Here is a 22,931-nt window from a genome sequence, read left to right as displayed (position 1 = left end):
TTGGAGAAAGAAACGAATAAGGTGAAAACATGTTTGAATTTGCTGTGCACCATGAGATGATGTTACACAGCATTCCAGCAAAAGGAGTGTAGAGACCTGGCAATCAAATGATGGAAAAACCAAGAACATGATCGATATGATTATGATTAAAAGAAGATGGATACCATCAATACAGCAGCGTCAAACTTTTCAAGGAGGGAATATAGATTCGGATCATAGCTTAGTGATTGTAAACATCAAATTGAAATTAAAAATAAAATATAAATCTCATCATCAGAAACGAAGAGATACAGCAATAATAAGAGAAGCAGAAATAGGAAAAAGGTACAGAACAGTGTTAGAGGAGAAACTAAAAAGTGTGGAAAAAGGAAAAAAATTTGAATCTAAGAGTGAAAGGAGTAATGAAGATGATAGAAGATGCAGTTGAAGAAACAGTACCAGAAGAAGAAGAGAGGATCAAGAAGAAGTGGATTAGAAAGGAAACACACAACAAGAGTCCTGGTAATGATAGCATCGCTGGAGAAATGATTAAATATGGTGGCAAAAGTATGGTTACAGAAATGCACCAACTATGTAATATGGTATGGAAGGAAGGAGAAAATGCCAGAAGAGTGGTTGAAATCAATATCAGTGACATTATACAAGAAAGAAAATAAGCTGGAATGTAAAAATTATAGAATAATTGCTTTGACAAGTCACCTTAGTAAGGTGATGATGACGATACTGACAGAAAGATTGAGAACACAACTGAAAGCATACCTTGCAGATGAGTGAGCAGGATTTAGGAAAGATAAAAGTACAATTCAACAGATTTTGACAATGCAGTTAACAGCAGAGAAAGCTAGGAGAAAAAACAAAAACATATACACTTGCTTTGTTGATTTTCAGAAGGCATTTGACAACATTGACCAAAAAGTGACATCAGCAGTGCTAGAATCCTAAAGAATTGACAGAAAACTAACAGCCATATTAAAAGATGTTTATAAGAATGACAGCAATCAGAACAGGTGAGGATTTCAGAAAATGGTTTAGAACAAGCAGAGGTACTAGACAGGGGAACCCAATATCACCAAGCATTTTCATTGCACATTTAGAAAATGCAATGAATAAAATGAAGGAAGATGCAAAAGGAATATCAGTAGGCAGGATTGTTAATGAGAATTAACAATCTGAGATTCGCAGGTGACATTATTATTATTGAAGAAGACGAAACAAGACTACAAAAAACATTGAAACTGTTAAATGAAGAAGGGAGGAGAAGGGAAAAAACAAAGACAATGGTATTTGGTGAGAAGAACATGAAACAAAAGATACAAGTGGATGGAATTGATATAGAAAATGTAGAATAATTCACATATTTGGGAAATAAAATGACATATGACTTGGACTGTAAAAAAAAAGAAATAAAGATCAGGATTGTAAAGGGAAGAACAAATCTGAAGGCCATGGATAACATCTGGAAAAGTAAAGCAATCAGCCAGCAAATGAAATTAAGAGTACTAGAAACATGCATCTTTAGCAGTGTACTGAATGGATCTGAAACGTGAGTAATAAATAAGGAATTAAGAAAAAGAATTTTGGCATTTGAAAGAACTTGTTACAGGAAGATTCTAAGAATAGAATGGGCACAGAAAATCATAAATGAAGAGCTTTATCGGAAGATGCAGAAGATTATACAATGGAAGCTGCAATTATCTGGACACATCTACAGAATGAGTGAGGATCGGAAGATAAAGACATTCATGTTTGGTATTATGGATGGTGTAAACAGAAAAGGTAGGCCATACAAAGACTGGATAAATGCATAATGGGGTTACAGAAACTGAGACACTGTGCACTGGACAAAGAAAGGTGGAAGAAGACAGTGGAAGAGGCGTTAGACACCAACGGACAGATGATCTTGATATGAAGATCGAAATGTCGGGATAATAAAAAAGTTATTCTAACATGGTTGTAGAATCCATAATTTCAAAAATGAATGCTGATCGTCTTGTAACACTAAAAGAAAGGACAAAAATGAACACCAACGGGCAGAATTCCCATGGTTTGTGATGATGATCATGATGATGTATTAGCCATAGATGTACCAAAGGTAATAGATAATTCAGGAACTGTGCCATAGAGACTAAACATGATACACTTTATGAAGTCATTTCAGGTTTCCACGTAAGCATGCTATTCTCATGCTGAGTGTGAAAATCATCCATCACTTGCAGACATTTATAAACATCAGGACATAATGAAATTTAAAGCGACATCCTGGGTTAAAAAGGGATATGCTAATCACTCAACCAACTAAGTCAGTGTGCTTGTTTGTCTAAGAGAAAAATTGCTGTTCCCAGGCCTACTTTAAATTATATTTACCATAATTCTCTAATTAACAATAAAATAAAATAGTAATTTATACCGATCTCATGTCAGCACTCAGAAGGAATGTGATCATATAGAATGCTCATAATTCCCTAATGGACTCTCAAAGTAACTGTGTATGTTGGTACATGCCAAATGCACACACACAAATATTATAGAATATCTGAAACATTATTGGGAAGTTGCAAGATGCATAAAAAAGTTTACAGGTAATTATCTGTACTGGGATGTGTGTCACTTGCACATAATTCAAAAGGAAAGTTAGCGTAGTGTGGTCATAAATCGCTATACAGATTCAACAATAACTGAGCAAATGTGTCTGTTCTAGTTGAATATGAATGTTTTTATGAGTAGTTCATAAATATGACAAAATATCTGAAAAACACTACTGGGGAGGTAGCAAAATACATGCATTTATGGAAATAAAAAGAATCTAAATGCGTATTTCAGGTTACATTTCTATATTAGGGACATGTTAGCAAATTAGTAATTTCATTCATTTTTATATTTTTCAATTCTTTCTGCAAATAGGTATTCCCCTTGTTTGATATGCTTATATAGATTTAAAAACTTAATTTCATTTATAGGTATTCATTCATTTGAAACAATCAAAAATATTTATCGGAGTGCTTTTTTCTAATGATTTTAAAATGAATTTTATATCAAATATCAAACATTGGCAGGAATAAAATTCTTGAATAATGTATGAAATATGCCAATATGCTTATGCCAATAAACAAATTCAAAAATTTTTGAATGAAGATTTTTTTAACATACAGATCAGATTTTATCACAGTAAAAGAACCCCTTAACACTTTAAACTCCCCCTTTCCACCAATGCACACAAAACTGAAGCTGTTTTAATGCAAAAGTCAAAATTAAAAGAAATCTAGACAATATTCAGAAAGTTTTTCTGTGGATGGCTTTTGCTCCCTGTTCATCATACTCTCTTTTTGAGACCCACATCTTCCGGAATGTATCCAGTGATGCTAAAATGGACCCACTAAAGGAGAAAAAAAGTTTTAAGGCTGTAAGATCAAGTGAAACATAAGTCTCACTCTCTCACACACACACACACTTCAAATAAAGCATAGCTATGTGAATATTTATTACACATACCCTATCCATGTTGAATATAGTCTTTCCTGAGGTGCAGATATCTGTAATGGAAGAATATTTATATTCAAAAATGTTTATGAAATCAAGATGGCTAAAAGTAAAAGATAAATAGCAAAATAAACAAACAGCAAAACAATGATTTTTTCATTAACATAGTAATCTTCCTAGAAATAATACCTACACCCTTTGTCCAAAAGAAACCGAACTTTTGATAGAAAATAAAACACAGGCTAATTATTATTATTCAAATAATTTATTTTAATCAATATACTCTCCCTTAGTTTCGATACAGCATTTGGCATGGTCAATTAATTCGTTAAATAAGTTTTTTATATTGGTTTTTGGGATACCATTGAGGGTCGTGGTATCCCAAAATTTTCGGATGCCCCTCTTCTGGTGGTCTCCACTCAGCACTCTGGCACTTTGTTTCAGGCTCATACTCAAAACACTATGTTTCGTCACCAGTAACAATTGTTTCAAGGAAGTCTGAGTCCTTACGAGTGGTTTTAATGAGATCCTTGCAGTGTTCAATTCGATCCATTTTTGGTCGTCCGTCAACTTGTGGGGAACAAGTCGCGAATTCGATTTATGAAGGCCCAAACTCTTGGTCAAAATGTTGTGCATTGATTTTGGAATCCCCATTTCATTTTCAATTAATCTCACGGACGATGTTGGGTTTTCTTTGATGAAATCACGCACTTTTTGGATGTTAACTTCGATCAGTCCAGTTTTTGGACGGCCCGGCTTTTAGTCGTCCTCAAGCATCTCATGACCACTTTGAAATCGCTTAAACCACTCGTAAACTTGAGTACGGGATAAGCATTCATCACCATATGCTTTTTGAAGCATTTCATGCATTTCGGTAAAACTTTTACCAAGTTTAACACAAAATTCAATCGCAGCTCTGTTTGAAACTCATTTTCTGACCATTCGTCAAAACACACTGTCACTCTTGGCACTATAACTTGGCTTCTAATGAAATAAATGTAATAAACAGTTGACACAACACTAATGAAGGTTGCAGCTTTCGACAACAAAAAGATACAAACCCCCATTCATAAAACACATTTAAATTAGCATCACTTAGCGCATGCACCAACAACAAGCCTATGTCACAATCTCATGCCATACATTCAACGATTGCATTAACTTCAGAAAAGAAACATACCAAAAAACCATCCTAAAATACATCAGTCAAAAAATAAACATTAAATTCCTTAAAAATTGTCTCGATCACAATGTCATCCCAACATTCGTTGTAGGACACGGCAACAGCACAATTCCCGGAAACAAAATAATTTGTTACTGGGCATCCAGAGCACTCATAAAACAGGTCCTAAACGAGAAATTTAAAAAGAAAAAACAGACATATTTATACACTCACCAAACAAAAACAGACTAAAAACTTTACTGACCCCAAACAAATGGGGATTTTTTTCAGAAAGTGTCCAGTCACATCAACAACTACACACAATTAATCAAAACTTGGCACGCAAAAAAATTAAATGCCCTAACAGATCCCCATAACAATAAATGCGCTGTTTCCAACCTTTTGGATATTACCACCAGACAACCTATGCCAAACAATTCTATTATAAATCTATCACATTATAACCTCACACCTGATGAAATCACCTGAACAACGGACTAAACTTCTGGTGTGAGGTTATAATGATAGATTTATAATAGAATTGTTTGCTGTAGGTTGTGTGCTGGTAATATCTGAAGGGTTGGAAACTGCGTTTGTTTTTATCGGGATCTGTTAGGGTTTTACATTTTTTTGCATGCCGAGTTTCGATTAATTGTGTGTAATTGTTGAAATGTGATTGGACACTTTCTGAAAAAAAATTCCCATTTGTTTGGCGTCAGTAAAGTTTTTAGTCTGTTTTTTGTTTGGAAATATACCAAACAAAAGCATTATTATCGAAACCCAAGCCAAACTAGAAACAGATGCAAACATACAAATAATATTCCAGAAAATAAACAATATCTTAAATAACAAAATAAAAGTAAAATCCGACATTACTCCCAACCTACAAAAAAACTCTGATATCATCATCATCATCAATGCCCGACCTCCATGGAGTCAGAGACTCATTGTGGGGGGTACTCACTATTGCATACAATGCTCATCCAGCCACGTCTTAAACTGATTTAATGTGTCACACATCCACAACACACTCAGGCAATGCATTCCACTCACCAACCACTCTCCATGCAAAGAACCTGCTTCTCACTCCTTTGCTCACACCCTCCTTATAGTTTCCAGCCATGGCCTCTTGTTCTACTTCCCTCTCCAATTATATGAAAAATCGGTTCCATGTCTACCTGATAACAACCCCTGACCAGCTTATATGTCTCAATCATATATATCCCTCTTCCTCCTGTTCACAAGGCTCTGCAACTTACATTCTCTCAATCTGTCCTCGTACTCTACATTCCAAAGACCACTGACTATCTTTGTGAATCTTCTCCGTACCCTTTCCAACATATCCTCATCACCATGGAAACCTGGTGACCAAATCTGCGCACAATAATCCATATGAGGCCTGATCAAGGCCTTATACAATGGAATCATAACCTCTCTATTTCTGCATGTCAGGATTCTCTGCATCATTGCCATTATCACTCCTAGATCTCTCATCTCCTCTACTTCTGTTAAACTTTCCCCACCAAGTGTATACTTGGCAACTCATCGTTACTTACCACATCTCACAACCTTACACTTGGCAACATTGAACTGATAGTTCCACTTACCTGCCCATTCATGCAATCTATTTCTATTCAAGTCCTCTTGGGCATTAACATCAGCCTGACTGTGCATTGCTCTCCCCAGTTTTGCATCATCTGCAAACAGCTGGATATCACTAGTTAAACCCAACCCAATATCATTAGCATACAAATTGAACAACAATGACCCCAAAACTGACTCCTGTGGCACACCACTGGTGACCTTTCTCTTTCGAGATGCTGCACCCCCATATACAACTTTCTGATACCTATCTGATAGCCAGTCACTGATCCAACACAAGTCTGTTATCCAATCCCATCTCTTTCAATTTATTTAAAAGCTTGTCATGTGGCAGTCTATCAAAAGCCTTTGCAAAATCCAAGTACACCACTGTATATGCATCTCCTCTGTCCAAGGTATTTGTCACCTTGTTATAGTACATAAGTAAGTTAGTGAAACATCTCCCTTAACAAACCCATGCTGATAACCACAGAGAATACTGCTGTTATCAACCCATTTCTGTATCCTACTTCTCACCAATCTCTCCAAGACCTTCACCACAACTGACCGGTCTATAATTTGAAGCTACAGCCTTATCACCACCTTTATGCAGTAGAACAATTTTACCCACCTTCCACTCCCTTGGCATCTGTGCTGTTGCAAAACTCTTGTTAAACAAGCATGCCAATGCTACTGCCTGTTCCCTGGAACATTCTCTTAAGATGCGTGGTGATATTTCATCAAATCCCATCGCCTTATTAACATCAAGGTTATTTATTTCCTCAAATACCTCCTGCTCACTCACAATTAAGCTATCCTCTCCTATGTCCTCTACACTTGAGTTCCTCATGATTCCATCCTGATCAGGATGAAACACACTTATAAATTGATCACTGAATACCTCAACAATGTCTTCTACAGCAGTTACCATTCTACCACTTTCATTCCTTAACTTCATCTTTCCATGATCATTCTTCCTTCTATTTGCCACATATCTAAACTCTCTAGGGTTTTTCTTAGCTTGATTTGCCAATTTCTGCTCATACTCTACTTTGTTTTCCTTATTAACTGAGTCACTCTCCTGGCTTGTTCTTTATATTCTTCATGTGACTGATTACCATTATTCATCTTGTACTTCCTCCAAAGGACTCTCTTTTTCCAGATTTCATGCTTAAGCTCCACATTCATCATTAAAAAAGAACCTGAATATAATGATCGCAAAAGCAGACAAATGTGACACAGTAGTCATCATAAACCAGACAGATTACCACTACAAAATAACAGCTATTTTAAATGACCAAAACACATACCAAAAACTCCTAAATGACCCCACCCCTGACCTCATAAAACAAATTAACAACACCCTACACATTCTTAGAAATCAAACCAAGATAGACAAAATAATAATGAAAAACACAACTCCCTGCACCACACGTACCCTTTATAAGTTCAGACAAATTAAAACCCACAAAGACGGTTACCTGGTACGCCCAATAGTCTCATACAAAAACACCACCACAAAATAGTCAAACCGTTACTTACCAAGTCAAAATCTATGATAAAAACACAGATAACCTTTTCCATAAAATAAAAAACCCAACTCCATCCCATGAAGACATCCTCACTTCATTGGATGCAACTTCGCTATATACCAACATCGATGTCCCCAAAATGTTAGGCATCGCACCCTACTCACAAAAGACCACATCCTAGGTTCACGAACAAAATTAACACCCAGTGAAAATATCATAAAAAAAATTCAACTAGTAATCTCAGCAAACTTCTTTAAATTTAAAAATAACATTTATATCCAAGCTTTTGGACTTCCTATAGACCAAAATATCAGTGGACAATTAGCTGAATTATTGCTATCACACATAGAATCATGCTTCCCCCCCCCCCCCCTGGCATCACCTTTTATGGCTGATATGTGGACAATATTCTATTTATTGGGGAACCAACAGGCATCACCATTTTACAAGCGTTCCTTAACAACTTCAGCAAAAGACCAATCACCACAGAAACAGAACATGAAAAATCTATGAATTTCCTAAACCTGACATTAGTTAGAACAAACAACAAAACAGTCACAAAACTATTCCACAAACCCACACATATCGGAAACTACCCCCATTTTAACTCATACCATCCTTATTCTATTAAGAAATCAGTCATTCTAGCAGTTTATAAATGCTTACAAGTTTTCGACTACACGTGATTATCTCAACACAGAAATAAAGAAGTTAACACAGATTTTTAAAAATCAAAATTACCCAGCACAGCTAATAAATTATGCCAACAAAACAGCAAAAACCTGTGTAAACAATCCAACAACTAAAACAAACTCCCCAACACAAAAAGTCAAACTACCATACATCCAGAACACATACAAAGTCTACAAATACATTTTCAAACACAGCACCTATAAGCTGGTGTTCACCACGAACCAAAAATCGGCAACACTTCTAAAACCTACAAAATCTCTCACACACACATATAAAATTTTATATATAAAACATCAGTAACGCCCTGAAATTTGAGTAAAAAGCCAATGACATTATAAAAGGGCACTCCTAAACAAAAATAAGCTAAATAGCCATAAAAATATTTTTTTTCTTTTTACCTTACATACAATAATTGATATATCATCTGTCCTATTCAATAACCTTCAATACTGCAGTCGACTCTCTCTTATTATACAGAACATTCATATGGACTGCAAAAATAATGGCTGGATACAGTCAATTTCTTTTAGTATAGCTTGGAGGCTTTGGTTGGAAATTTTTTGAATATAAATTTCTGATATGACCTCCTTTTAATTCTAACTGTGATTATGGGCACAGCCGTTCCAGCTTTGATCTCATGCTTAGTGTAATATCAACAGCAAGGTAGGCACATTAGCAAGTTACATTTGTGTCAGTTTCTACTAGTGTCGCAAGAGAAGTAGCGATGTGGAAAGAAGGCTCCCATTTCAGATAAGTATTTTAAAATAATTAATTGTAAATAAGTGTGTGCTTATGCGTAAGAATTGCTGCAAAAATTGTGCACTTGCATTATTATTAGCATGTGGACTTTTTTGTTTAAGTTTATTTACAGATTCGTTAAAATTGGAGCTTAGTATAGTAACTGGTGAAATCAAACTGAAATCAAAATTAGCAGCAGCTAATTTTGATTTCAGTCATTTTGTGAAATGTGAGGTCTACTATATGTATTCATTTGATAAATATGAGATAAATTGTGGATATATAAGGCAGATGGAAGATGTGTGTAAGAAGTGTGAGCTGAATGAGGACTCGAGTGCTCATCTGATAGAAGAGGATGGTGTAAAAGGGTATTGAAAAATGGTAAAAAAGTTTTGAAAAAGAGAACAAGCAATCTCAGAAAGTTAACAATCAATGGTACAAAAGACGAAAGTGATAAGAATGTAGAGGAAATTAAAAAACAAAGTGAAGTTAAAGGTAAGGAGGCAGGTGGCGTTGACTGTGAAGAAGCGTGTATGACTAGCAACAAATTTGAGAGAGTGAAAATGTGATGCATGATTTGAAAGTTGAGTTGACGATGAGGCAAGAGATGAAATGGACGTGGAATGATGTCAAGAGAATTCGAGATATGTATGGGAGAATGGGAATGATGAAAATGAATAATATTCGTATAAAAGAGGTAATGAAATGAACTGTATAAGAGTGATGGATTGCATTCGAATGGTTTTGGTGTGAATCACTTGGAGAGAGTGCTGCTGGATGGTAGGGAATGAATCTGATCAAGTGAGAAGCAATGAGGAAGAACAGGAGAGTAAGACAAGAGAGATTGAAGAGGTGGTTATGAATGAAGAAGTGAATGACATAAGTACAGAGAATGAGAGAACAGGTATGCAAGATCAAACAGGGAAACGGGAAGCTCAGGGTGGACAGGGGAACACAGCATGAGAAAGGTTGATGCTCCAAGAGGATGTGAGAGTATATGTAGACAGGAAAGGAATAGGAAGACCTGGGGTCAAGGGAAAACAGGTGGATTTGAAAGTTGTAAGATGAAAAAGGAAATGGCTTGAGTTAAGAATCGAGAAATCACATCAAATATGTGGTATCAATGGAACAAGCTATAGATCCAGGAATGAGCTGCTATGTTTGTATACAAAATGCTAGACGTGTAAGAAACAAGGCAAATGAAATGGTCGTATTAACCGAGTCTGTTCACCCAAGAATTGAGGACGACATCCTGACAGGAATAGAGATGGAAGGGTATGATGTATTTAGTGAAGATAAAAAGGGTAAAAAGGAAGGAGTGCTATTGATGATAGAGAAAGACTTATGTACATACAAATTAGAGATGCAAGAGGTTTTTTGCAGTAGTGCCAATGGTTCTGGGGCAGTATGGTGTGAGACAGAGGTGAATAGAATGAAATACTTAGATGGATGTTGTTATAGACTTGGTAATGTGGATCGTAGTGACTATGAAATGTACAATCAATTGTAGAATCAAAGAAAATGAGTTTCTTGAGGGACAACTACCTCAGACAGTATATAACAGAGGGCACACCAGGTTTGAAGATCTTGGATTCGATCATCTCATCAGAGGATGTACAGGTAACCCTCGTATAACGTGTATTTTAGTCTCCCCAAAAATGTCGTCTTATATAAATCGCATTATGCGAGACTCAGACCACATAGAAAAAGTAGGGTTAGGTTCCAAAATCGTTTTTTTTTTAAAATTATATAAACAACAATGACATATCCAACAAAAACAATATTTTTATTTAATTCGGGTAATTCATATAAGTTAAGAAAACACATAAACTATGAAACAAATACATAGTATAAAATTATAAATTGTACATAAACATCACTGCACATAATACATAAATGTTTTAGGCAAAATAAAATGAAGTGTATATTTTAATTGTCATCACTCTCTTCAAAACTAACATTTCATAGATGTTCTTTATTTATGAGTGGCCGGACGTAGTCACTTGAAACCTCTTGGACATCATTAGTATGATTCTCATTGCATACTTTGGCTGGTTTAGTTATTAAGAAGTCAGTAATAAGACCTTGCTTACTACTACTATGCAGCAATTTTTTATTAAGTTCATAATATGGAGCTAAACAAATATCCAATTGTCTCGTGAATTTTCCAGAGCGTTCCACTGAGAGATCATTATCCATAAAATAATTTTCTATCCTTCTGCTAATTTCTTTAAACTGAGTTCTTTAACGGATCATCATCTTTGGCAGAACTTTCCCAGCCATTTGGTTCGACGTCATCTATTATTTGTACCAGTTCATCCTCATTTAAATCTATTTCCCCATCAATTAATTCACCATCGAGCAGATGCAAATTTAACGAAGATAAAATTTGATTTTTAAGTCACGCATTGAAAAATATATGGAAAGATAAAGGGTTACTACAGTTTGTAGACCGTCTTATATCAAACCGTGTTGCATAAGTGCCACATTCAACGGGTTACTACAATTTGTAGACTGCATTATACAAGGGTTACCTGTAATTACAAATGAGGTGTCAAATCACCCTCCAGGTTGTGAGAGTGACCATGAAGCAATTACCTGGGTGGTTGCCAGCAGTGCAAGAGCCTCTGTGAGAAAAGAGAATATGTGGAACCGCAAGAATTAAGAGCAGCTCAGGAGACAACTTGCAGATGTAGCATGGAATGAGGAGTTAGCTGGAAAGGAGATCAATGCAGCTTGAGGGGATATTCAAGAACTGTCTAGTAGAAGCAATGTCTAAATGTATGCCAAGGGTCAGAAGGTTAAATAAGGTAGGTGTGAAATGGATGAATGAAAAGATTAAGCATGCAATACAGAGGAAAAGGGCATTATGGAAGCAGCATAAGAGAAGTGGTAATAATCAATTCCATGAGGTTTACAAAGAACAAGCAAGGTTCTTTGTAAAAGAACCTTGCCTGTTCTTTTGTTTGTTCTTTGACTTGGTTGGTAAAGGCAGCAAAAGTGAAGTATGAGCAGCAGTTAGCTAATGAAGTCAAAAAGAATCCTAGGTAGTTCTTTCGATATGTAGCCAGCAAAAAAAAGAAGAAGAAGAAGATTATTAAAGGATGACACTGATTGGAGAAAATGGTATAAGAACAACTGCTATGGTAGATACAGTGGAGACACTTAATGAGAAGCTCATAAAGTCTTTCATTCTTGTGAATGTGACATCATGGAGAGTTTGAGAGCAGTTGATGATGATGAGAAGAAGAGACTGACTGTAAGCAAGCAAGAGGTATGGGGAATTGAGCAAACTATGTTAATAAGGCTATGGGATTTGATAATATATCACCACGTATTTTGAAGGCATGTACCAGGGAGCTGGCATCTTCCTTGACATATTTTTCTAATATGAGTCTTGCACTGGGTTGAATTCAAAAGGAGTGGAAAGATGGCAAGATTGTGCCACTTCATAAGTGAAGTGATAGAACTCAAGCATCAAATTATAGGCATATCTGTGTATCAGATGTTGTGGTTCGCTGCCACACTCCTTGGGAATAGTTTGTTACTGCACGCCAAGCACTTTCACTTCTTCAAGGTCAGTATGAGTCAACATACGAGTATATTCGTAGTTGGCTTGTAAGGCTCATAGTTTGCTGCCATGATCCTCGGGCATAGTTTGTTATAGCACAGCAAGCACTTTCACTTCTTCAAGGTCAGTACGATTCGACATACGAGTATATTTGTAGTTGGCTTGTGAGGCTTATATACCAACTACGGTTATACTCGTAGTTGGCAGCTAATGGGTGAAGGTGTTGGAGAAGCTGGTAAGAATTAGGATCCAGAATTGGGTTGACAACAACGGTATTATCCTTGATGGACAGCATGGATTTGCTAAAGGAAGATGATGTTTTAGTAATTCTTTCTTTTAAGGTTACACGGCGATCAGCACTCATATTTGTAAATTTCATCATCATCATCAAATTCCTGCCATGTACCCTCAAGGGGTGAACAGGATATGATAGTACTACATGAAAAAATTACATCATTACTAACTTCCTATCTACAATTTTCCTCCAAATCAGTCTGTTACTTGTTAAGACTCCAACATTATCAGATATTATATTTCTATCGTCTAAGGCACTTTGTACCGTATCAATCCACCTAGTCTTCCTCTGGGTCGTGTTCTTGCCAACCTGGCAAAGAACACTTGTTTTGCTAATCTTTCCTCTCCCATTCTATTTAAGTGACCATACCACCTGAGATTAGCTCTGCTAACGCATTCCTGGATGCTGACAATGCCAAGTTCTTTCCTAATATCCTCATTTTTAATATGATATTGCCATTGATGCCATCTGTTCAAGCCTCTAATCTTTCTCAGGACTCTCATATCTGCAGTCTCTAGTCTTTGGTCAAGTGTTTTACTTCTGACCCAGCTCTCAGATCCATAAGTTAAAACTGGTTTGAACACCGTCTTGTATACAGCTAATTTAGCGTTCCGACTAATTTCTCTCTTATTCCATATGAATTCATTCAATTGACTTCCCACCATACCAGCTTTGCTGATTCTGTTGTCTATTTCTATATTTAAAATACCATCTTCAGTAAAAATTGTGCCTAAGTAGCTGAAATGTTTTACTTGTTCCATAGGTTCTCCATTCACAACACAGTTGACATTTTCAATGATTCTGCCTATTTTCATTGTCTTTGTCTTTTTATTTCTGACCTTCATACCATATCTATTACAACAGTTATTCAATTTAGTCAGAGAATCTTGCAGACTTGTAGCGGATTTATTTAGAAGTAAAACATCATCCGCATAAAGCAAAGAGCAGACATTAACATCTCCAATTTTGATATGTTTAATACCACTTTCCTTCATAATGTGATCCATATAGATAATGAATAATAGAGGGGTTAATGTACATCCTTGTCTCACACCAGATTTAACATTAAACTATCTTCCAGTACTTCCTTCAATTCTAACTGCTGACTTACAACTCAAATAAAGACTAAGTATTGCTTGATATAATGCCCCATTGACACCATATAACTGCAGTGTATTGAATAGCTTCTCTCTTGGTACCTTGTCATATGCCTTTTCCAAATCGACAAAACTCAAATACAGATCTTTGTTATATTCCAATGATTTCTCCACCATTTGTCGTAAAGTGAAGATCTGATTCTGACAGCCTCTATATGGCCTGAATCCAGCTTGTTCTTCACCAAGCTTTTCATCCCCAATTCTTCTCAACCGTTTCTCAAGTATACTTGCATAGATCTTGCCAGGAACACTCAGTAGGGAAATACCTCTGTAATTCTCACATTCAGTTTTATTTCCCTTTTTATATATGGGTACTATTAGAGCTCTACTCCAATCATCGGGAATTTGTCCCTCTGTCCAGGCTTTCTGAACTATGCAGTGCAGCCACTATAAGACTTTTATACCACCATACTTCAGCATTTCTGGTCGAATATCATCTACTCCTGCTGCCTTTCCACATTTCAAGCCTTTGACGGTCTTTTCTATCTCAAGTATGGATATGCATTCCTGCCTGCATGCCTGGTCAGTGTTTTTTACCACTGTGCTATCATCACTGCTTGTTTCATTTAGCAGTTTTTCAAAGTAATTAGTCCATACTTCAATGATATCTTTTTCTCCTGTTTTCATGTCACCTTTATCATCTCTAACTCCTTTTACAGCACTCTTTCCTCCATTCCTAAGCTTCTTCAACAACCTCCAGAATATTTTGCCACCACCTTGATATTTATTTTCTATATTCTTGCCAAAGTCCTCCCATGACTTTTGTTTAGCTAGTTTTACACAGTGTTTCGCTTTCTTACATGTCTCTGTATTCTCTAAGAGCAAAAGCTGACTTATTTGCCAGGAACTTTTGATATGCTTTCTTCTTTTCCTTCACTGCCTCTTTAACTTCCTGTGTCCACCAGGGAGTTCTGATTTTTTTATCCTTGCACACAACCTCACCACATGCCTCTCTGGCAGAATCAATCAATGTTTTCTTCAGAGTTTGCCACTGAATCTCCAAGGTTTGATACTTGTTCTCAAATTCTTTCATTTTTTCTTCAATAATCTTTGTGTATTTTAGTCTATTTCACATCTGAGAGCTGCTCAACTTTTATTCGCTTTAAAACTTTCTTACATGTTATTCTTTTCAATATGAAATTCAATTTTATCCTGTTCAAGACTAAATAGTGATCACTACCAATTTCAAATCCTCTGTACACTCTGGTGTCCTGCGCCAGGGAGAAAACATCACTATCAACAATAACATAGTCAATGAGACTTTTCTTATTCCTAGCCTCTTCTCTCCATGTGAATTTGTGCACATTTTTATGTTGGAACATGGTGTTAGTAATAACCAGTCCATGTCCTGAGCAGAAATCCAACAGATATTTGCCATTATTATTAGCTTTGCTCTTTTCTCCAAATTTTCCCAAAATATTTTTGTATGTCTCACAATCATTTCCTACTCTGCTATTTGTAAATTTAGGGACACAAAAACACACATGTTGAACAGATTATTTTATTAATTACTAATAAAATAAAACTTGACGTTTCGATCCCTGTATCGAGGTCATCATCGGAAGAATACAAGTGTATAAGGAACCAAGCTACATGCTCATGCCATCTATGTAGTTAATTAATCCTTTTTCCTAGCCTGACCTCTAGCGAAAAAAAAAAAAAATAAATAAATAAAAAATAAAATAAAATAAATAATAATAAAAAATAAAAAAGAATATATATCAAAAAAATAAATACAACTACAATAAACTGCTAAAGTCCTCATGTATTAATATTCTTCTGGATAGTTCTGATTGTTATAATATGATTTCCTTCAGTTGCTGTTGAATGTTACAAACACTTCACCAGGTTGTCTTCTTGTAGTGGGATTTTTCCATGGCTAGTTTAGGTTGTTATACAGGTTGTAGATGGGTCCTCCACATTCTTGAAATGGTTAGGCCATCATTTTTGTTGAGATTTGGGTTGTGTTTGAGCATTTCACATGACTCTTTAAATTTTCTCTCAAACCAGGTTTTGGTGTGGTGTAGGGACTTGATATTTTTCCAGTCAATTCTGTGGTATGTTTGGAGTGCATGGTCAGAAAGGCCGGTTTTACCAAAATGGAGGTATTTAATGTGTCGTTTGTGTTCGTCTTGTCTGATTGGGATACTTCGCCCTGTTTCCCCTATGTATGGTATGTTACATGTGCATTGTATTTTGTATACCCCTGGGTGGGCTAGGTGTGGAAGAGGATCTTTAGAAGAACTGAGTAGGTGTCTTAACTTATTTGGGGGTTTAAAGGTGGTTTTAATGTTGTATTTGCGAAGTGTTCTATTTTTTCAGAAATGCCTCTAACATAAGGAATGGCAATAGCATTCTTGAAATCTTTTTTGTTCTTACTGGTATCTTTATGGAGGATCTTGTGAATAGTTTTTTTACTGTATCCATTTTTTGATAAATGTTTAGTTGATGATCTTGTATTCCTGGTTTAGAGCCTGTTCATTAGAACAAATAGTTAGGGCTCTGTGTATAAGGGTGTTTATGACACTTAGTTTTTGTGTTGGCTGGTGGTAAGAATTTTTGTGTATGTATTGGCCTGTGTGTGTAGGTTTGCGGTAAACTGAGAAGGAGAGACAGCCAGAGGGAAGACGTGTGACAAGTGTGTCTAGGAAAGGAAGAGAGTTGTTTAAATTAAAGGGATATTAAATCCCACATTGTTTTAAAACTGAATAAGAAACTCAAAGATTGGAATCAGAGAGTTTCATGCTGAATATAGTATAATAAACTATAAAAGTATCAGCGATTACTAGCGTGAGCTAAATGCAAGTAGTCCTAGTACGTAGTACAAACTCGGAGCAAAGGAGGTAAAGTTCTGATTGCTATTCTTGGTATTTTCGATAATGTAAAAACACATTTCCTAGGAAATGTATGCTGTTATTACATTATGGTGGGAGGTCACTACCCAGACCGGTTTCAGCCTTTTTTGAGGCTTCATCAGTGAGTAGCTAGACCAAATTAATAACAAAGGGTATAGCGAAAAGAACTTATATACTCTGCTATGAGTTGTCAAAAAGGTGCACCAATTAAGTTATTTAAATATAAAGAGCCTATAGGCTTCATTTCGGCGATATAAACATTATTTAAATTAAGGGGATATTAAATCCCACATTGTTTTAAAACTGAATAAGCAACTCAAAGATTGGAATCAGAGAGTTTCATGCCGAATATAGTATAATAAACTATAAAAGTATCAGCGATTACTAGCGTGAGCTAAATGCAAGTAGTCCTAGTACGTAGTACAAACTCGGAGCAAAGGGGTAGTTGTTTTTTTCCATTTCAATGGTGAATTGGATACATTCGTGTTGTTTGTTTAGGTGGCTAAGGAATGTATTTAGAGCTTCACGGCAGTGGGGCCAAATGGCGAAAATATCGTCGACATATCTGAGCCAAATTTTGGGCTTTAGACATGCTGTCTCTAGAGCACGTTGCTCAAAGTCCTCCATATAAAAGTTAGCTATTGGGGGAGAAAGTGGTGTGCCCATGGCTGTACCTTCTTTTTGAAGGTAAAAATTGTTTTGCAACACAAAATATCTGGAGCGGAGTACGTGGGCAAAGAGGGCTGTGATGTCATGTAGAAATATGTTCTGTAGGAGCAAGATCGTGTCATTGATTGGACATTGGTGAAAAGGGAAGTTATGTCAAAGCTGACTAATAAATCTTGGTCGTTGAGTGTAATGTTTTTAATTTTATTAATGAAATGTGTATTTTTTTATGTAGGAAGGGGACTGACCTACCAATTCCTTGAGTGTGGCAGCTAATTTTTTGGCTAAGTGATAATTTGGGCTGTCACTTCCGTCAACAATTGGACAAAGCAGTGTGCCTGGTTTGTGTATTTTTGGAAAAATACACAAACCAGGGAAAAGCTAGGGAAAAGGATTAATTAACTACGTAGATTAGTTTACCGGTATACAGGGCATGAGCATGTAGCTTGGTTCCTTATATACTTGTATTCTTCCGATGATGACCTCGATACAGGGATTGAAACGTCACGTTTTATTTTATTAGTAATTAATAAAATAATCTGTTCAACACGTGTGTTTTTGTGTCCCTAAATTTACAAATATGAATGTTTTAGTAATATACTTACTTATTACAATAAGATGACGACTTCACTGGACAGAAGAGAGGGATACACAGTAGTGTACTTAGATTTTACAAAGGCTTTTAATAGATTATTGCATTGGATTAGAGACCTGCTATCTGATAGCTATCAGCAAGTTGTGTATGGAGAGCAATATCCCAGAAGAGGAAAGTCACTAGTGCCGTGCCCCAGGTGTCTGTTTTAGGGCCACTGGTGTTTAACTTGTGTTAATGATATGGGTGAAGATGTGGATTGGGATATTCAGTTGTTTGTAGATGATGCAAAGTTGGGATGAACTATGAAGACCAGAGAAGATGTTGTGGCCTTACAACAAGACTTGAATAGATTGAATGAATGGGCACGGGAATGGGGGATGCCAGTTCACTGTTGCAAAATGTAAGGGTTTAAAATTAATTTGGGAAACAATGATAGGATGTAGAATTTACGCTTGGTGGGGATATATTGTTGGAGATGGAGGAAATAAAAGATCTTGGGATGATAGTGGATAAGGATCTGAAATGAAGGGGGGGGGGCATCAACTGCCAAAAGTGTGAGGACAATACAACGAAACAACGAATTCTGGGAATGATGCAAAGGACACCAACTTATAGAAATAAGGAGATTCTTGTTCCATTGTATAAGGCTCTGACTACTGTACACAGATTTGGTCACCTGGTTTTCAAAAGGATGAAGAGATGTTGTCCAGAGGCAACTGACTAAGGTAGTTTCTGATCTCTGGAATGTTGAATATGAGGAAAAGCTGAGAAGATTCAATTTACAGGGTCTAGTGGATAGGAGGAGGGGTGGTATGACAGAGACTTATAAGTTAGTAAGGGGATGTTATATGATCAATGTTGAAAAGGTTTTACAGAAAATGGTGGGAGATCAGGGAAGAACCAGAGGTCATCTCTGGAAGCTATATAAGGAGGGTGTAGGCAGGAATGAGAAGCAGGCTTTTTGCATGCAAAGTTGTGAATGATCGGAATGCCTTGTCTGAGAGGGTGGAGTCTGTGGAGAATTTGAGTGCGTTTAAGGCACGGTATGATGAGCTGTGTGTGTGTGACAAAAGGACCTCCTAGATGAGTTTTTAACTCCATGGGGTCTTATGATAATAATAATAATAAAATAATTCATTTGGTTGACAAAGATGAATGGGATATTTTGCTGCTGTGTTTACATGCCAACAATAAGTTCTGCTTTGATCTACTTCTGTGGCACATGACAGTTTGAAATAATAAGATGTACAGAACTATGCCAAAACATTTTGCATTTGGATCCAACTTGTGCCAAACATACACATTTCAGTGTGTTATATACAGGGTGTTCGGGATAAATTTGACAGTTTCGTAAGGAAAAAGAAAATCTTCTTTGTATCTATTAAATTTAATGAATTGACAAAAAAACATTACAGGCAGAGTTAATTACAATACTATCAACAAGATTTACTCAAAATAACCACCATTAGCATCGATCACAGCTTCAATTCTGCTTCGGAACCTCGAACAAGCTGATGCTACAGTCTCCCTGGGAAGGGCCGCAAAAACTGTTTTAATTTTATCCATTAACTGGGCTTTTGTATTACTGGAAGTGCGATTGGTGTCTTTTTCAACTGCGCCCCATACAAAATAATCCATGGGGTTAAGGTCTGGGGAGTTTGGAGGCCAAACATTTGGACTGGTGAAGTCGTAGAAATTTTCAGACAACCATTTTTGACTTTTCCCAGAGGTGTGGCAAGGGGCCGAATCCTGCTGCCATACATACGGCCTACCATTGGCTACCCTTGTTATCCAGGGCTTGACTACAGTTAGCAACTCCACGAACAAAGCCCGAATTCCAATGCCAGGGTTCTTCAACACCTGTTCCTGCAGATTTGCGAGGAATTCTGCTGTACGAACGCAATCAGATCGTCTGCTAGGGATCTTTCTTCTTGCTACATCCTCGTAGTCACCATTGCAAGTCTCTAGTTCATGCCTGATTGTTTTTACTGTATTCAGGGAGCATTGGGCAGCAGTCGTAATATCCTTATTTTGATGGCGGGCACGAATCATCATGATGCAAGTTATTCTCTTCCATGATTCAGGTGGGTTCCAGCTATCCATCCTTTCTGACATCTTGTATATGAATGAAGAAGGGTCCAAACTTTTAAATGAAGAGAAGTGTGTGTTAATACATGTAACTTACGGAAAAATATAATTAATTATAAATATGTCAAATTTATCCTGAACACCCTGTACATGCTAAATGCTCCTTGAGAAGAGGGTTACTTTATTGTGATGATGTATATTTATTATTGTTAAAAACAAAAAAAGCTTATGGGCTTCAGCTTTCCACATATTGTGAAAATATGCATCATTAATGGGCAGAGATATACAATATATAATCTCTCCCTGTCAATTAACGTCTACCTTCCTGCGGTGTGGCCTGTTCCCACAAAAGGGACTCTGGTGCTTGAAATGAGCATTTCTGCTCATTTCAAGCACTAAGTAGATGTTTTTCATCACCCAGTGAAATATCACTACCCAGCTTACTGGAGGTCTGAGGTGGCATTTGCAACTTCAGACAAACATGAAAAACATACTTAGACCATAATCTCCTCAATTTTGAGGGTACATCAGTTAGAATATGGTTCCGCAAGCTAGGAACAGGCCAGAATCTGTCAGATATGAGGTAGGAGGCTTCCGGTCAACTGGTACATAATTCCAATGTCACATACTTTGCCTGGTCGTGCCTGGAGAGAGAGTCTGAGTAGGTGGTATGCGGGGAACACTGTCGAGGGTATGTCATGGTAAGGTGACTAGTTTCTTTCTGTATGGAAATTATGTCCAAGAGTCTGTTTCTCTCGTTGCATATCTCCACTATATTTTTCCAGCTAAGTGCAATTAAATTTATGATGCCACCTACAAACAATGACAGTAACACTGTAACAAAAATTAATCTCCCTCATAAACCAATCCCATCAAAAATGTTGCATTGCAAACAGACATGACACACAAACCAAGCCAGAATTCTCTTCACTAAAAATTCACTTTCACATCCACTTTACTAACATCTGTGGTATTAACAGATGTTAGTAAAGTGGATGAAGTTCACCACCACTTGCAATCAGTGTCAACCAGACCAGACATCCTATTCCTGACATAAACCCAGATTGCAACTACTTCTCTTGCTGTCCACATTGAGTGCCCAAACTACACACTTCATGATTCTTTTTTTGCCACAAGTGTGATGCCTATGCCTTTGTGAAATTTGACAGCCTGTCAGAGAATGGCTAATTTAGAATCCCCTGCTTTTGACTTTCTCTGGCTCAGTGTTTGCTTACCCCATTTGGTAACATTCATTTGTTGCATTTACTGGTCTCCAAACATGGATAACCACTCTGATCTCGTTGCATTCCTTTCCATGAAACTCGACCACCTAAAATCCATCTATCCAAACAGTGAGGTTATCTTCTTTAGCAACCTCAACGTCCACAATTCCAACTGGTTCCCCTATTCCAACACCACTGACCAAACTGGATGAAAAGTTTTTGCCATAAGTAACAACCTAATGCACTCATACACTTACCTACTTAAAAATCTGCTAACCTGCTTCACTCTCCAAATACTCGGATACAGTTACAAATACAGTTCTCCTTCCAGATACAGGAGAGTCACTCGGGCCACAATCTTCTACAAGTCTCTTCTCTCATAGAATGCTCCTACCGCAACCACTCCCAGCCTTGTGTTCTCTGGCATTACAAAGGGCCGACTGGATTACCTCTGGAATTTCTACTCCTTTATTTGGTCTGACTATTGTTTTTTTTTGCTTATATGACTCTAACATGTGAATGAGTTACAGAAATTATCATCACTGGCATGAAGCCCTTCATCCCAAATTCAATGCATCATCTGCATCTGCTTTCCAAGCCTAGTTCAACTGAAAGTGTACCAAAGCAGTGAAAGAAAAAATTTAGCTTATCAAGTGGCTCACTTCAAGAACTCCAGCTTCATACTCTGTCTACACTAAATCATGCAAAATATGTAAATCAGTCATCAACAGATCCAAATCTGATTTCATAAAGGCCAACAGCAAAACACTTGCCTCCTGTCCAAATGGAAGTCATGCCTTCTGGTTTCTCACTAAAGCCATTGGATGCAACTTCTACTCTCCTGCACTTCCATCTCTCTCTCTCTCATCCAGATGGCACCACTGTTGCTTCACTCAAAGATAAAGCTGACCTCTTGACATCACTCATTTCCTCAAACTCCTGCATTGATGACCAAGGGAAATTACTTCCTACCATACTGAAATCCAAGCACTATATGCTTCCTTTAGTTTTTTGACAAAAAGAAATCAGGAAAGTACTCAAAAACTTGAATAATAAAAAAGTCTTCTGTTCCTGATAGCATCTCTCCAGTTGTCCTCAAACATTGTGCTCCTGATTTAACACCTGTCCTGCTTCATCTCTACAAGCTATTATACATATCTGAGACTTATCCCAATGCATGGAAGCAATTACATACCCATCCTATTCCTAAAAAAGGTGATAGAAGTCAACCATCAAACTACTGACCAATTGCCATCACCTCAGTCCTCTCCAAAATAATGGAGAAACTGATTAATTAG

The 22,931-nt window shown here is 36.8% G+C and overlaps 1 protein-coding gene across 1 annotated transcript in view; it reads right to left on the bottom strand.

Annotated features, from left to right (window-relative positions):
• Positions 1-2,763: 2,763 nt before the first annotated feature.
• Positions 2,764-22,931, bottom strand: part of Arp1 (Actin-related protein 1) — a 403,959-nt gene continuing 383,791 nt past the window's right edge. The window contains exons 10-11 of the mRNA XM_090393056.1: positions 3,490-3,530; positions 2,764-3,373 (exon numbers count right to left, since the gene is read on the bottom strand). Coding sequence (XP_090249182.1) covers positions 3,271-3,373; positions 3,490-3,530 — 144 coding nt within the window. The 3' untranslated portion in view covers positions 2,764-3,270. The remainder of the gene's footprint in view (positions 3,374-3,489; positions 3,531-22,931) is intronic.

Source organism: Typopeltis vanoorti, chromosome 5 (genome assembly GCF_054136105.1).
Source record: "Typopeltis vanoorti isolate ZY-2024b chromosome 5, IOZ_Tvanoo_1.0, whole genome shotgun sequence".
Lineage (NCBI taxonomy): Eukaryota > Metazoa > Arthropoda > Arachnida > Uropygi > Thelyphonidae > Typopeltis > Typopeltis vanoorti.
Note: the sequence above shows the minus strand (reverse complement) of the source record. Positions and strands in the feature narration are given on the sequence as shown.